This window comes from Hyaena hyaena, unplaced genomic scaffold (assembly GCF_003009895.1).
Source record: "Hyaena hyaena isolate Hyena2069 unplaced genomic scaffold, ASM300989v1 scaffold_1166, whole genome shotgun sequence".
In the NCBI taxonomy this organism is placed as follows: domain Eukaryota; kingdom Metazoa; phylum Chordata; class Mammalia; order Carnivora; family Hyaenidae; genus Hyaena; species Hyaena hyaena.
In genome coordinates this window covers 404,187-422,263 of record NW_024081797.1, presented here as the reverse complement: position 1 = coordinate 422,263, position 18,077 = coordinate 404,187, and the positions used below count along the sequence as shown (strand labels likewise).

Sequence of the window (18,077 nt, the reverse complement as noted above, 5' to 3'; positions counted from 1 at the left end):
ATTCAAAGCCTCCTATTTCAACCAAAAGACTTAAAAGATTTTTTTAAATGTCTATTTATTTTTGAGAGAGAGAGAGCACAAGCAGGAGAGGGGCAGAAAGAGAGAGAAAGACACAGAATCTGAAGCAGGCTCCAGGCTCTGAGCTGTCAGCATAGAGCCTGTGAGGTTTGAACCCACAAACTATGAGATCATGACCTGAACCAAAGTGGACCCTCAACCAACTGAGCCATCCAGGCATCCCTCAACCAAAAGACTAAAAGTCAACAGGATCTATAAGCTTCACAACTAGTATCTAAATAAAGCATCAAATCAAAGACTGGCCATGGTAGTAACCTTATCATTTACATATTTCTTTTTAAAACAAAAATAATCTTTGAGATTTTCTGGGCATGTTAAGTAAAAATGACAAAATCTGCTTTCCTTTTCAACTACTTGGGAGAGCTGTAACAGAAAAAAAGAAATTTGTATATTACTGACAATGTCAGTATTATTTTTAACTTCAGAGAAATAAAAATCTTATTTTGAATAATTTTTAATGAGTCACATCCTAAATCATTAAAAAATGGGTTAAGAAGACTCCATATATATATTAAGTATGCTTCAAAATAAACAAAAACGGGAGGAGGGGCCAACATGGCGAAGGAATAGGGAGATCTGAAGTTCTCGCCTATCTCAAACAAAGGACTGAAACCAAAGGACTCTGAACCCGAAGAGTCTGGGAGGCAAAGAGACAGAGTCACTACCAGGGATACACCAGGACAACCTGATAGGCCATAGGCAGGGCCTCAGGGATCAGACCTCAGGGCCAACAGTGGAGGCAGGACTGCCTACATCAAAGCATGCCCCACTGTGCCTGTTAATTGCACATCTACTGGAGCAGAACAGATGCTGAGGAATGAGACGGCCCCCTCCTCCAGACCAGTGCTGCTGCACTGCCTGGATTAACTCTCAGACCATTCTTGTTACATAGATACATTCTTCCTTCCTCTTCTCCTTCATAATTCTTCCCTCCTCTGGTCTGGTTACTCTGTTGTTGATTTGTTTAAGCAGACACAGTTAATCCATTCTCTTGATACATGCTCTATCTACAATTCTTTCTTTACTTTCCTTTCTCTCTCTCTGGAATAATTAAGCCGTATAGTTTCTCTGTCTGGGCAACTTTATCTTCTTTTCTATTTCCCTGCCTCCTTCTTTGTTTTCCTTTCCCTCTCTTTGGATCAAGCTCTTTAGTCTCTCTGCCTGGTCAATGTTTATTTTTTCCTTTCCCTGCCCCTGTCATTCCTCTCTTTGTATGTGCTCTTCCATCAGCACCACCTCCACCCTATTCTTTACTTGTAAATGGAGTTTCCGGTTTTTTGCCTTTTTTAGAATTTGTGTGTTTGGAAGTTTGTGTTTTCTGTTTGTTTGTTTTCCTTTCCAGGGCTACTTCAAGGAACAAATAAAACCACAACTGGTAGAGAGTCTAAAACATCACTATGAGTAGGGAAATAAAATAACCAAAGTCACAACAACAGAGAGCAAGTAACACTCTCAAAAAACACCTCCTGAAGGGCTAGGCCTGGATAGTATGTGACTCCTCTTTTAATATAGCAGTGCTCGAGCAAGTGCAGAGCATATAACAAGCATCTAAAACACACAGAGGACAGAAAACTAGCCAAAATGATGAAATGGAAGAATTCTCCTCAAAAGAAATTCCAGGAAAAAATGACATCTAAAGAATTGATCAAAACAGATAGAAGCAATCTAACTGAACAGGAATTTACAATAACAAGTCATAAGATTAATTGCTGGGCTTGAAAAAAGCATAGAAGACAGCAGAGAATCTATTGCTACAGAGATCAAGGAACCAAAATAATAGGATGAATTAAAAATTCTACAAATGAGGTGCAAAATAAAATGGAGGCAGCCACAGCATGGATTGAAGAGGCAGAGGGGAGGATAGGTGAATTAGAAGATAAAATTATGGAAAAAGAGGAAGTTGAGAAAAAGAAAGAGAAAGAAATCTTGGATCATGAGGGGAGAATTAGAGAGCTAAGTGATTTAAATGGAACAATATCTATATAATAAGAATCCCAGAAGAACAGAGACAGAAAGGGGCTGAAGGTGTACTCAAACAAATCATAGCTGAGAACGTCCCCAACCTGGGGGAGGAAATAGACATTGAAATCCAAGACGCACAGAGAACTCCCCTCAGACCTAACTTCAAGTGATCTTCTGCACTACATGTCATAGTGAAACTGGCAAAATACAAGGATAAACAGAGAATTCTGAAAGCAGCTAGGGATAAATGGGCCTTAACATACAAAGGTAGACACATAAGGGTAGTATCAGACCTATCTACTGAAACTTTACAGGCCAGAAAGGAATGGCAGGAAATCTTCAATGTGATGAACAGGAAAAATATGCAGCCAAACATCCTTTATCCAGCAAGCCTGTCATTCAGAATAGAAGGAGAGATAAAGGTTTTCCCAAACAAAAACTGAAGGAATTCATCACCACTAAACCAGCGCTACAAGAGACCTAAGGGGAACTCTGTGAGTGAGATGCTGCAAGGATCACAAAGTACCAGAGACACCACTACAAACATGAAATCTACAGATAACACAATGACTCTAAACCCATATTTTTCAATAATAACACTGATGTAAATCGACTAAATGCTCCAGTCAAAAGGCATAGGGTATCAGAATGGATAAGAAAACAAGACTCACCTATTTAATGTCTACAAGAGACCCATTTTAGACCTGAGGATACCTTCAGGTTGAAAGTGAGGGGATGGAGAACTATCTATCATGCTACTGGAAGTCAAAAGGAAGCTGGAGTAGCCATACTTGTATCAGACAAACTGGACTTTAAAGGCTGTACCAAGAGACCAAGAGGAGCATTATATAATAATTATGGGGTCTATCCATCAGGAAGAGCTAACAATTATAAATGTCTATGCACCAAATTTGTAAGCACCCAAATATATAAAACAATCAATCACAAACATAAGCAATCTTATATTGGTAAGAATGTGGTAATTGCAAGGGACTTTAATATTCCATTTACAGAAATGGATAAATCATCTGGACAGAAAATCAACTGAGAAAACAATGGCCCTGAATGATACACTCGACCAGATGGAATTGACAGATATACTTAGAAGTTTTCATCCTAAAACAACAGAATATACTTTCTTCTCAAGTGCACATGGAACATTCTGCAAGACAGATCACATAATGGGTCACAAAACAGCCCTCAATAAAAATAAAAGAATTGAGATCATACCATGCACAGTTCAGATCACAATGCTATGAAACTTGAAATCAACTACAGGAAAAAATTCAGAAAACCTCCAAATGCATGGAGGTAAAAGAATATCCTAGTAAAGAATGAATGGGTCAACCAGGCAATTAAAGAAGAAATTAAAAAATACATGGAAACAAATAAAAATGAAAATACAACAATCCAAACCCTCTGTGATGCAGCAAAAGCAGTCCTAAGAGGAAAATACACTGCAATCCAGACCTCTCTGAAGGAACAAGAAAAAATCCCAAATACAAAATCTAACAGCACACCTAAAGGAACTAGAAGCCGAAGAGCAAAGACACCCCAAACCCAGCAGGAGAAGAGAAATAATAAAAACAAGAGCAGAAATAAACAATATAGAATTAAAAAAAAAAAATAGAACAGATGATGAAACTAAGAGTTGGTTTTCTGAAAAAAATAAACAAAATTGATAAACCTCTAGCCAGGCCTCTCAAAAAGAAAAGAGATAGGACCCAAATAGATAAAATCACCAAAGAAAATGGATTTATTACAACTAATCCTTCAGAAATACAAGCGATTATCAAGGAATATTATGAAAAATTATATGCCAACATACTGGACAACCTGAAAGAAATGAACAAATTTCTTAATACCCACACACTGCCAAAATTCAAACACAAAGAAATAGAAAATTTGAACAGACCCACAACTAGTGAAGAAACTGAATCAGTTATCAAAAATCTCCCAACAAATAAAAGAGTCCTGGACCAGATGGCTCCCCTAGGGAATTCTACCAGACATTTGAAACAGAGTGAATACCTATCCTTCTCAAGCTACTCCAAAAAACAGAAATGGAAGGAAAACTTCTGGACTCATTCTATGAAGTCAGCATTACTTTGACTGACAAACCAGACAGAGACCCCACAAAAAAGAACTACAGGCCAATATCCCTGATGAACATGGATGCAAAAATCCTCAACAAAATACTACCAAACTGAACTCAACAGCATATAAAAAGAATTATTCATCATGATCAAGTGGAATTCGGTCCTGGGCTGCAGGGCTGGTTCAATATTCACAAATCAATCACTGTGATACATCACATTAATAAAAGAAAGGATAAGAACCATATGATCCTGTAAATAGATGCAGAAAATGCATCTGACAAAATACAGCATTCTTTAATAAAAATTTACTCAAGTAAGTTGAGACAGAAGGAACATACTTAAACATGATAAAAACCATTTATGAAAAGCCCACAGCTAATATCATCTTCAATGGAGAAAAACTGAGAGCTTTCCCCCTGGGACCAGGAACACAACAGGGATGTCAACTCTCACCCCTGTTGGTTAACACAATGTTGGAAATCCTAGCATCAGCAATCAGACAACAAAATGAAAAAAAAAAAAAAAGGCATCAAAATTGGCAAAGAAGTTAAACTTTCACTTTTCACAGATGACATGATACTCTACATGGAATACCCAACAGACTCCACCAAAAGTTTGCTAGAACTGATATATGAATTCAGCAAAGTTGCATGATACAAAATCAATGTACGGAAATCAGTTGCATTTCTATACACCAATAATAAAGCAAAAGAAAGAGAAATAAAGAAACTGATCCCATTTACAACTGTATCAAGAACCATAAAGGGGCGCCTGGGTGGCTTAGTTGGTTGAGCGTCCGACTTTCGCTCAGGTCATGATCTCGCGGTTCGTGGGTTCAAGCCCCGCGTCGGGCTCTGTGCTGACAGCTCGGAGCCTGGAGCCTGTTTTGGAGTCTGTGTCTCCCTCTCTCTCTGACCCTCCCCTGCTCACCCTGTCTCTCTCTCCTAGAAACAAATAAAAATATTTAAAAAAAAAAAAAAAAAAGAACCATAAAATACCTAGGAATATTTTAACCAAAGACATAAAATATCTGTATGCTCAATCTATAGCTTATGAAAGAAATTGAAGAAGACACAAAGAAATGGAAAAACATTCCATGCTCATGGGTTGGAAGAATAAATATAGTTAAAATGTCAATACTACTCAAAGCAATATACACATTCAATGCAATCCCAATCAAAATTGCACCAGCATTCTTCTCAAAGCTAGAACAAAGGATCCTAAAATTTGTATGGAACCACAAAAGATCCCAAATAACCAAAGTAATACTGAAGAAGAAAACCAAAGAAGGAGGCGTCACAATCCCAGACTTTAGCCTCTACTACAAAGTTGTAATCATCAAGACAGTATGGTATTGGCACAAAAACAGGCACACAATGGAACAGAATAGGGAACCCAGAAATGGACCCACAAATATATGGACAACTAATCTTTGACAGAGCAGGAAAGAGTACCCAATGGAAAAAAAGACCATCTCTTTAGCAAATGGTGCTGGGAGAATTGGACAGGAACATGCAGAAGAATGAAACTAGACCACTTTCTTACACCATATACAAAGATAAACTCAAAATGGATAAAAGACCTGAATGTGAGACAGGAAACCATCAAAACCCTAGAGGAGAAAGCAGGCAACAACCTCTTTGACGTCAGCCACAGCAATTTCTTACTCCACATGTCTCCAAAGGCAAGGGAATTAAAAGCAAAAATGAACTATTGGGACCTCATCAAGATAAAAAGCTTCTGAACTGCAAAGGAAATAATAAAACTAAAAGGCAACCAATGGAATGGGAAAAGATAGTTGCAAAGGACATATCAGATAAAGGGCTAGTATCCAAAATCTATAAAGAACTCACCAAATTCCACACCCATAAAACAAGTAATCCAGTGAAGAAATGACAGAAGACATGAATAGACACTTTTCCAAAGAAGGCATCCAGATGACCAACAGACAACATGAAACGATGCTCAATGTCACTCATCATCAGGGAAATACAAATCAAAGCCACATTGAGATACCACCTCACACTGATCAGAGGGGCTCAAATTAACAACTCAGGAAACAACAGATGCTGGCAAGGATGTGGGGAAAAGGGATCCTCTTGCATTGTTGGTGGGAATGCAAACTGGTGTAGCCCCTCTGGAAAACAGTGTGGAGGTTCCTCAAAAAATTAAAAATAGAATTACCCTATGACCCAGCAATAGCACTGCTAGGAATTTACCCAAGGGATACAGGAGTGCTGACGCATAGGGGCATATGTTCCCCAATGTTTACAGCAGCACTTTCAACAATAGCCAAACTATGGAAACAGCCTAAATGTCCATCAACTGACGAATGGATCAAGATGTGGTTTATATATACAATGTAATACTATTTGGCAATGAGAAAGAATGAAATCCTGCCATTTGCAGCAATGTGGATGGAACTGGAAGGCATTATGCTGAGTGAAATAAGTCAGTCAGAGAAAGACCTATACATATTATGTTTTCACTAATATGTGGGTCTTGAGAAACTTAAAAGAAGACCATGGGGGAAGGAATGGGGGTGGGGAGTTACGAACAGGGAGGGAGGGAGGCAAACCATAAGAGGCTCTCAAATACAGAGAGCAAACTGATGCTGATGGGGGGTAGGGAGAGGGGAAAGTGGGTGATGGGCATTGAGGAGGGCACTTGTTGGGATGAGCACTGGGTGTTGTACGAAAGCCAATTTAACAATAAATTATATTTTTAAAAAAAGAAAGCAGGAACATGAGCACAGCTATGTATGACATAGTTTGTAGACATCAAAACATATAAATAATATTTTTGATTCAATGAAGAAACCTTATGTCAATTAAAAAAAATAAACAAAATCCAAAGAAAATATGGTACTTTTTTGGCACCTATTTTTTATATGCCTGGTCTTCAAAATATCAATAAAAGAAAATTTATCAGAGAAAGTAATTTTCTTGAGACATTGTTTCTACTCCACTGAGTTTTTATTTTTTTAAGTTTATTTATTTTTCAGAAAAAGAGAGCGCAGGAGGGGCCATCAGCACAGAGCCCAATGAGGGGCTCAAACTCACAAACTGTGAGATCATGAGCTGAGCTGATATCAAGAATCAGACAGTAACCAACTGAGCCCCTCCACGGAATTTTTAGAAACGTAATTATCCTATTTAAAAATGAAACCGTAAGAATGCAAACCCAAGAAACCATAGAATTCTAAGCTTACTGCAAATTGAAAGTTCAGTTTCAAATTTTCATGTTGCAAATATGAATAAATCTCTACAAAATAAAAATGGGGAAGCAACTTTCCATATCTATGCTAATATAGTTACATTTTATAATAAGTACATTTTTAATTATTTGAAAAAAATGAGGCTTTTTTCCCCATTATTTATTTATTATTTTTGAGAGAGAGAGACAGAGCATGAGCAGGAGAGGGGTAGAGAGAGGACAGAATTTGAAGCAGGCTCCAGGCTCTGAGTTGTCAGCACAGAGCCCAACACGGGGCTCGAACCCAGACAGTGAGATCATGACCTGAGCTGAAGCTGGATGCTTAACCAACTGAGCCACCCAGGCACCCCAGAATTAAGGCTTTTTAAAAAAGCACTGAAAACATCTGAAATGCCCCTAGGGACTGGGGCATTTACATCTTATTTCTATGTTCTCTTTATATACATACACACAGCCCAAACCCACAGACCATTACACTAAGGAATGGTCTAATATCTTCATCAGGAAGGGACAATTTTCCCAACATTAAATTCTAAAAGGATTTGGTTGAAGGAATTCTGAAGAGAAAAATGTTGCTTCTTATATTAATTCTCTGTAAAAATTGAATGCATGTTTTAAAACATAATTCTTAACAGCTATATACATGAAAAATGTATAGATGTAATAGAATGAACATTCCTCTATATACCTAAAATCGTTTCAACATTCATTAACTCACAGCCAACTGTTAGCTTTAAAAGAATTCTTGTAAAGCTCTTATAATGTATTTTTTTATTAAAAAATATGGTTACTCTGTTTATCCTAAATCAAATTCACAGCCATCAGTAATCACCATTGCCTTGCTTTTATCATATTTTTTGAAATTACAGAGCTAAAACACTTTAAAGTTAAATTTTGGAAGTAAAAGTTCAACACTGATATTTAGGAAGAATTTTAATAGTAAGAAAAAAGTATTTCAAATATCCTGTATTCTAAAGTTGTTGGTTACATGACAATATATTTAGTCTTATTTAGTAGAGGTCTCAATAACAGCACTTATCTGTGGCAAGTAAAAAATGTGTTTAGCAAAGTTAAATGACTGAAACTAATGCAAATAACTTCTAATAAACACTATTATTGTTTGTTACCTGTTAACCAAAAAATACACCAAATAATGTTAATGAAACTGTGTGGTCTATTCTTACTAACAGACCCTTATTAATTTCTCTATGCTTCTCATCGCTATTGCAAAGTCTGGACCTACATGCTGTGGGCTTCCCCCATAACACTTTTAGCCAAGAAGTGCCAAACCCAAGCTTTCTAGGATACCTCTTCTCACCCTCAGATAACCATACTGGCTCCCAACTTCCTTGCAAGCCTGAGACCCACTTCCACATCTCCTTCATGGATCTAAACACATGCTCAGGCCACAACAGGTATCAGGAAGGTACTGTATAAAGTACTTTGTTTTTGGACTACCCATGCGTTGTTTTGGCCCATTAACATAGATAATCAAGAGTTGACTGCACTAGACAGTACTATCTCAGCTGATCATCAATGTGAGGAAAACATATGCAAATAGCTACAGTGGATTAACTCAATTCAGATGGGTGTTTTCAAATATGCCTCAATTTTTTAATTATAAGTTAATGTTTCAAATAAGCATTTCATTATTCATTTAAATAATCTGTCATTTACAAACAGGTTTTAAATTATTCATCTTTCATAAAACAAATTAGTTACTACTAGATGGTAATTTTCAGGTTTTCATTTTTTTAAAAATGACATAAACTATATGTAAGAATTTAAGAACTGTATAAACCCTACCTTCTATGAATAATTACATATTGATATCCTTTTGTAGGATTTCCTTAATTTAAAACTGAATTTTAAACAAGACTATAAAGTTTTTTGTTTGTTTTTAAGTAGGCTTCATGCCCTGCATGGAGCCCAATGTGGGGCCTGAACTTACAACCCTCAGATCAAGGCCTGAGCTGAGATCAAGAGTTGGACGCTTAACTATTAGACTAAATCACACAGACACCTCAAGGCTACAAAGTTTTTTAAACAAACAAACAAAAAAATTACCTGGAAGCCTGGGTGGCTCAGTTGGTTAAATGCCCAGATCTTGATTTCAGCTCAGGTCATGATCTCACAGTTCATGAGTTCAAGACCCCAGTTGGGCTCTGCACTGACAGCACAGAGCCTGCTTGGGATTCTCTCTCTCCTCCTCTCTCTGCCTCTCCCCTGCTCACACATGCATTTTCTCTTTCTCTCGAACTCAGAAACTGTGAGACTATGACCTACGCTCAACCCGGACGCTCAACTGACTGAGTCACCCAGATGCCCTAAATATAAAACCTAAAAAATATATAAATAAATGATAAAAATTAAACTGCCATCCTTAAACTACCTAAGGTAATCTACATCAAGAACCTATCCTAATACTTCTTATGGATATGGTAGGTGTGGTGTAAATTAGTGCACTACTTCATACTATATTAATTGTTTAGTACAAAAAAAAGTCATATACTAAATATTCATAATCAATTCTATCTTGTTTTTCAAAACCTCTGCCATTCAGGAAGTTACTACTTTGTTGTATTGAACTATTTCTTCCTGATACACAGTTGCCAAAGTCGATGGAATTCCCATCCTCATATTCTTTTTTTTTTCTGATTTCTTTTCTTTAAATGTTTTTTTTACAAATAGTTTATTGTCAAGTTGGTTTCCATATAACACCCAGTGCTCATCCCCACAATTGACCCTCCTCCATGCACATCCCCCCCCCACACACACACCCATCAGTCCTCAGTTTGTTCTCAGTATTCAAGAGTCTTTCATGGTTTGCCTCTCTCCCTCTCCCCCACTATTTCCCCCCTTCTTCTCCCCCTTGGTCCTCTGTTAAGTTCCTCCTAATCCTCCTATACGTGCAAACATATGGTATTTGTCCTTCTCTGCCTGACTTATTTCTCTCAGCATAACACCCTCAAGGTCCATCCATGTTGCTACACATGGCCAGATTTCATTGTTTCTCATTGCCATGTAGTATTCCATGATAGAGATAAATCACATCTTCTTGATCCATTCGTCTGTTGATGGACACTTAGGCTCTTTCCATGTTTTGGCTATTGAGAGTGCTGCTGTGAACACTGGGGTACATGTGCTCCTATGCTTCAGCATTTCTGTATCCCTTGGGTAAATTCCTAGCGGTGCTATTGCTGGGTCATAGGGGAGTTCTATTGTTAGTTTCCTGAGGAACCTCTACACTGTTTTCCAGAGGGGCTGTACCAGTTTACATTCCCACCAACAGTGTAGGAGGGTGCCCGTTTCTCCACATCCTTGCCAGCATCTAGAGTTCTCTGATTTGCTCATTTTAGCCACTCTGACTGGTGTGAGGTGGTATCTCAGTGTGGTACTGATGTGTATTTCCCTGATTCCCATCCTCAGATTCTAATTCAGAATAATTTAGGAAATAGTTCAGTTATATCAGAGTGATGGAGGATTGAGGTCAGTCAGTGGGGCACAGATTGAGGTGAATAGCAAAGCCAGAAGAATAGAAAGAGAAAAAGCAAATATAAATCAACTTCAATTGTAAGAACCTCAAAAGAATAAAGAATTCATTCCACATGGAAAATAGCTCAGAAATCAGTACTACCATTTTACAGATGAGAAAACTGAAGTTTGAGTCAAATGTCACAGAAGTCAGAAGAACCAAAGTAAAACCTAGATCCTGACCCTCCCCACTCCCAAACAAATGGAGAAAAGAGGTAGAGCACTAGGAGGCTGAAAAATGATAAGGTTCCTACCCAGGACACAGAAAAAAGATACTGATGAGGAAAGAAATCAAATACCTCAGTTATCTAGTATCTCCTAGTCTTGAACCACTCTACCAGACAACCCTTAAAAACAAGTCTTAATACCAATTAGCATTTCAATAAACGTGTGATCTCATCTTTGACCTAACCAAACCTCCATTTCTTTCCTTCTTCAACAGTCTTCTCTCCAAATCTCTGAACCTAATACTTTTGCTCACATGGACAAAAAAAAGAAAGAAAAAAGAAATCTTAGTCTCAAGATATCATAAGAATGTTCTGGCTCCCTCTAAAAACATAATAATATTCTTAATAAAGCATAATAATAACAAATACAATTACCAAACATTAGAGAATAACAGTATTTAAGACAAGGGCTTGGGGCGCCTGGGTCAGTTAAGCGTCCGACTTTCTCTTAGGTCATGGTCTCGCGGTTCGTGGGTTCGAGCCCTGCGTCAGGCTCTGTGCTGACAGCCAGCTCAGAGCCTGGAGCCTGTTTCAGTCTGTGACTCCCTCTCTCTCTGACCCTCCCCTGCTCACGCTGTCTCTCTCTCTCCTAGAAATAAAAAACATTTAAAAAAAATTTCTTAAAAATTAAAAAAAAAGACAAGAGCTTGCAAACTATAGCCTACATGCCAAATCTGTCCTGTAGATTGTTTTTATATGACCTACAAGTTAGTATAGCTTTTAAGCATTTTTAAATAGTTGTTTAAATACACACAGAGAGAGAATAATATAGGACGAATACCACATATGTGGCCCACAAAGCCTAAAATATTGATTAACTGACCCTTTACACAAAAAGGTTTGCCAAAACTTGTATTCAGAGTATTTACTAAGTATTTGCATTGTAAACAGAAAATATTTTCTCATACTATAATCTTTCAGTCTAAAGAGTATCAAATAGCTCTGATGTTCCATTGACTTTTATTTTTTAATGTTTATTTATTGAATTAATTTATTTTTGAAAGAGAGGGAGAGGAGATGAGAGGAGAGGTGAGGCGAGACGCAGGGGAGAGGAGGGGAGGGGAGGGGAGGGGAGGGGAGGGGAGGGGAGGAGAGGAGAGGAGAGGAGAGGAGAGAAGGAGAGAGAATCTGAAGGAGGCTCTGCACTGACAGTATAGAGCCTGATGCGAGGCTCGAACTTACAAACTGCAAGCTCATGACCTGAGCTGAAATCAAGAGTTGGACACAACCAACCTAGCCACCCAAGGGCCCTCAATTGACTTTTAAAACAAAGGACTCTATCTGTGCATTAAGCATAACTGAAAATTATTTGAATCCTTAAGGCACATACTAAAAACTATATAATTTTTTAAATTTACTCATTTCTTAGATATAACCTCCATCAACCCATTTCTCCTATTCAACCTGTCACCCAGCATACTCTTTTGCATAGACTTAACAGGTGTACAGCTGCAGATCCCTCCCCCTTCCAGGGATTGTTTAACTTCAAATGAAGAAGAGTCAACATATTCTTGACACCTCTGACTCAAGCCCTGTTATTTTTTTTGTTTTGTTTTTTAAGTTTATTTATATACATTTGAGAGAGAGAGAGAAAGAGAGAGAGAGAGAACGAACCAGAGGAGGGACGGGGTCGACAGAGGATCTGAAGCAGGCTCTAGGCTCTGTGCTAATATCAGAGAGTCCAATGTGGGATTCCAACTCATGAACCATTAGATCATGACCTGAGACGAAGTCTGATGCTTAACCAACTGAGCCACCCAGGCGCCCTTGGCCTCTGTTACATCTGACCTACTAATCTCTATCCATTCATCTCTCTCATTTTTCACTAACTCCACTAAAACAGCTTTAAAAGACAATACTAATTAGACTATTAATTATTTGTATATTTATGTGACGCTCAAAAATGAAATGTTCTCATTAACTGGATTAATACATATATTTACAATTTAGAGTAGGCTTATTCACCTTCCTCCTTAAGACTACTACCCTTCTCTACCAAAGTAGTACAGAATTCTAATAAAAAAACAGATGATTATCAGAGCACCTGGTTGATTCAGTCAGTAGAGCATCTGACTCTTGATCTCAGAGGTATGAATTTGAGCCCCATGTTAGGTACAGAGATTACTTTTAAAAATCAGATGAGTATCTTTCATTATTATTTGTTTATTGTCATCATCTATCTTCACAACCTCTCCTACTTTCTCTCACAAATTAATAACAAGTTGTTCACCCTTCTTAGGAACTCTATTAATGTCTCTTCTGCATTTGCACTTTTCTTCTCACTACCTTTTTTGGTCCTTTGTTAAGACTTCAAATATGCAGAAATTTTAAGACTCTTAAGCGTAAACCCCAAAATTCTCTATCAGATTAGTAATATGTCAACATCCCTCCTTTTACAGAACCAAGTTCATCTATTTCATTATTATTATTTCTTCTAAGGGGTCAATTCTGAATAAAATTTGTCTCTCACTCATTAAGCTCACCAATTCTTTGAGGGTTTGCAGGGTTTTTTTGGGAGGGTGTTGGGGTTTTTTGTTTTTTACTTTAAGAGAGCAATAAAGCAAGCAGTAAATTATACAAGGTCTACAGAAGTTCATATGGGGTGTAAACAAAATCTTATAGTAGCAAATACATAGTTAAGATTAAATAGTATTAAATAACAGGAAATCCCTCTAAATTACTTTGGTGAACTCTCAAATAACAAATATAAGTGAGTCCTCTCATATCTAGTTTGATTATCTGGACTGTATTTTATTTAATTACACAAATTAAGCTTCAAACTTTGAAAAATTGTTGGATTAATCAATTTCAGAAGTATCCTGAACTCTTAAGGTATACAAAAGAAAATATAATGCACACTTTGTAAAATAATGCACATTTTAAAACTTGTTATTCCAGAAGAGTTCTAATCATGTACGTCTAAAAGAGTGTTGGGTACTACATCAAGTTACTCAGTAACAAGAATGCTAAACTAGAAAACCTCTAAAGATCTCATCAAAGAGAAGCAAGCAGATCAAAACCGTTACCTTTTTAATGTTTTTTAAAATTTGTTTTGCAATTAAAATTGGCTTTTCACTGCAATATTATTTAAATGGCCCCAAAATACAGAAATGTTATTAAAGTTAAGACATATACACGAAACATTATACAGCCACTGAAAACGTTTATGAAGAGCTTATAACATCATGAGAAGATGTGTTGTCATAGTATTTTAAAAGAGCAAAACCCAAAATTCTTTTTTTTTTTTTAAATGTTTTATTTATTTCTAGGAGAGAGAGAGACAGCGTGAGCAGGGGAGGGTCAGAGAGAGAGGGAGTCACAGACTCTGAAACAGGCTCCAGGCTCCGAGCTGGTAGTCAGCACAGACCCCGACGCAGGGCTCGAACCCACGAACCGCGAGATCATGACCTAAGCGAAAGTCGGACGCTTAACCGACTAAGCCACCCAGGCGCCCCGCAAAACCCAAAATTCTATACATAATATAATCACAGCTACATTTTTAATACTACTTACAGGAAAAAAGTATTGTAATAATGTAAAGCAAAGTATTAAAGGTATAAAATTTGAACAATGATAAAAAGGATTGTTTTTCCATTTTTTTCTTTTTCTATATTTTAAAGGAATGGCTTTTACAATGGAAAAAAGTATAATCGCTTCTCGGCCTTTTGGCTAAGATCAAGTGTAGTACAATGGAAAAAAGTATAACATTAAATTTGTTTAAGTTTTATATAAATATACTTTTATAAGTTCACTTAGATTAACATTTCCATTATTGAGATATGGTACCCCTGGTAAACAAAAGTCTTACCAATAGGAAAAAAAATGTAAAGAAGTGATTAGGCTATCACATTAATTTTTCCTTGAAGATAAAGAAATGTGAAATTCAGTAAAAGTTGGAAGAAACAATTTTCACTCAAAGATGATTATTTTAACATGACTACTGAATTTTAATAAAACCATTAAAATCTGCTTCCCTGTCAAAATCACAGAGAAGAGAATCACTCCACAAAAAGACAAAAGTCAAAAACAACATGATACTGAATTTGTATTTTCAAAATCATACATGTGAGTTAACTCACATGATTAAGGCTTCCAGCATTATACAGACTGTTTGTGTTTATAGTGTTCCTTACAGGTAAAACAGAAAAACAGTGTGGTCTCACTTGTGAAATATGATTGATTGAAGATTCCATCCTCCGTAGCTGGGATGCTTGGATATCCAGCATCTGCAGGACATTGTTAGCCAAGGTATTTATCAGATACGCAACACTTGCTAAGGACTGGGTGGTGTAGGCTTTGGTTTCTTCTAGAGCTCGCTGCTTATCTGCTGACTAAAGGGGAAAAAAAAATCATCAATTTAAAGATAACCGATTATATCAACCTAACTCTACAAAAATACTCATAAAGTCCATTGTTTCTGAATCTCCATACACTAGTTTAAAATGTTCTTAATGTTAAACCCAACACTACTGGCGGAGTTAATTAATATTTTCATGTTAAATAGATACATCTTTGTATAGATACATAAAATCCTGTAGCCATTATTTTAAAAATGAGATCCACTGGATATTTTGAGCAACGGCAGCAAGTATATAACTTCTCAAGATCACTGTTTGGAAAAGTAGCATTGATGTGAATGTATAAATTCTAGCATCCCTTCTTCTGTTTTCCAGAATCTGTTCTTTCCTTCCATCCTAAATGTGAAATGTGGGTATAATGTAATGTCTCATTAAAGTCTTAGTAATGATAAAACAATTATGGTAATAAGTAAAAGTGACAATGTAAATATAGGTAATAATTATGGCAGATAATGAGAAATTAAAATGAAAATAATTAAATAAATCTTTCTTCTCAATCACTTTAAGTGCTGTAACTCTATGGGACATCAATTGTCAAGTATCAAACTATGGTTGAAGCACAGAGTACACAGTAAAAAGTGTTTAACTCATTATTTCCAAGATCACAAGGCAAAACAATGGTAAAGATACATATTCTATGTTGCTAAATGCTAGACACCATATACTATAGAAAACACTTTGGTTCAGGGTGCCTGGGTGGATCGGTTAGTTAAGCGTCTGACTTCGGCTCAGCTCGATTTTGCAGTTCATGAGTTCCAGCACCATGTCGGGCTCTGTGCTGACAGCTCAGAGCCTGAAGCATGCTTCAGATTCTGTGACACCCTCTCTTCTGCCCCTCCCCCACGCACGCTCTGTCTCTCAAAAAATAAACATTAAAAAATTTTAATATAAATAAAAAGACTGTGGTTCAGTAGAAAGTACACAAGCCTCTAAACCAGAAACCCTTTATCTTCATGTCATCTCTAGTATTTATTACAATGTATCAACTTGGACAAGATTAAGAGTTTCGCAATTTCCTCAATTTGAAAGCAGAAGAGATAAACCTCTACATTAACCATTCTAAGTAGCATGAACACCAAGTAAGATAATGAATGTAAAACAACTTTCTAAAACTACAAATCATTAATATAACAAATATATGTCTTTGAGTGGTCATTAATCAAAGCCTGCTATATTCCACTCTCCTCTCTCTCCTACACACTACAGGAGTAAAAATTAACAACAACAATTAATAAAAACTACAGGAGTAAAAAAAGATATGCTTTTTCCAGGGAGACCAAAATTTGTTTGAAGCAGCAGCAGTCAACAAAATAATCAAATTATATTCAGTTTAACTTGCAAAGAGTTAAGGATAACTATACTAGCTTTTTCCCCCTTTCCTATCCTAATCCTTAGTATCCTTAGTATCAATACTTGAATTAACAACAGAGTTGAAACCAAATTTGGTAGAAGATAAATACTTAAAAAAAAAAAAAACCCACCATACAGATTCTAGATTCTGATTATACATGTAAGGAATTGGAAGTCACTATTCCATCCTAACATATAAAAAGCTCAACACAATGAAAACAATCAACAACTTTTCTTAAATTCACAGTAAAAGCAGGAAGTCATTAACATTTTTCAGACATTACTCCTAATCATAGTATTAACCATAGAATAATTAAAAATTAAGATACTTAGATAATTTGACAGTATGCCTCAAAGGATCAAGGGGATGAATATTTGGACAAATATTTTCAATGTATCCTTTTTATTTGACATTTTTTGAAAAGCAAATATTATCACTTCATGCTCTGCTTTTGTTCCTAGTATATATATGAAATCATGTAGCTTATTGATCATAAAAGATATGAGAGACCCTTTTGTATTAGGTAGGCTTTGTGCATATCTACTTTTCTGCATTAGACTGAAGACCCTGTAATGTAAAATATACGAAGAAAATCTAAAAGAAACGCTTTTTGTGGCTGATATAATATTGATGTAAATACATGAAGTATGTATTTAGGGCATCATTCTTCTGCACTGGGTCAGGCAAAGGAACATTCTGAATTTTATAAATAAATTGCTATACCAATTGCTCTTTAAGGAAAAAAAGTTGGAAGCCCATTAAAATCCTGACGTATCTTCATAATAGTGAAGTCCTGAATATCAGCTCATGTGTATGTAATAAAATAATCTCCAAAGATATCAGAGAAAAGTATAGCTCTTTCTTAAAAGGGCATATATTTACTGTACACTCAATTGGCCTCAGTCTTGAAAACCAAAGAAAGCACAATTCTCAGATTGATTGATTCAGAATAAGAAAAATGTTTTTTTAAAAAATGTTTGTTTATTTTTGAGAGAGAGAAATAGAGTGCGAGCAGGGGAGGGGCAAAGAGAGAGAGTGGGAGATACAGAATCTGAAGTAGACTCCAGGCTCTTAGCTGTCAGCACAGATCCCAACATGGTGTTTGAACCCACAAACTGTGAGATCATGACCTGAACAGAAATCGGGCACTTAACAGACTGAGCCACCCAAGCAACCACCAAAAATGTTTCTTGATTGCTCGTAATCTATTTTTTGACCAAGGAGCACACAGTGAATTTTTAAATGCTTTATT

The 18,077-nt window shown here is 36.5% G+C and overlaps 1 protein-coding gene and 1 pseudogene across 8 annotated transcripts in view; one reads left to right on the top strand and one right to left on the bottom strand.

Annotated features, from left to right (window-relative positions):
• The window catches only part of ABI2 (abl interactor 2), a 139,722-nt gene that overhangs the window by 48,005 nt on the left and 73,640 nt on the right, over nt 1–18,077 (bottom strand). For all 8 annotated transcript variants that reach the window (XM_039222597.1, XM_039222599.1, XM_039222601.1 and 5 more), the window contains exon 2: nt 15,280–15,447. In XM_039222597.1, coding sequence (XP_039078528.1) covers nt 15,280–15,447 — 168 coding nt within the window. The remainder of the gene's footprint in view (nt 1–15,279; nt 15,448–18,077) is intronic.
• LOC120224365 lies at nt 14,766–14,907 on the top strand (annotated as a pseudogene).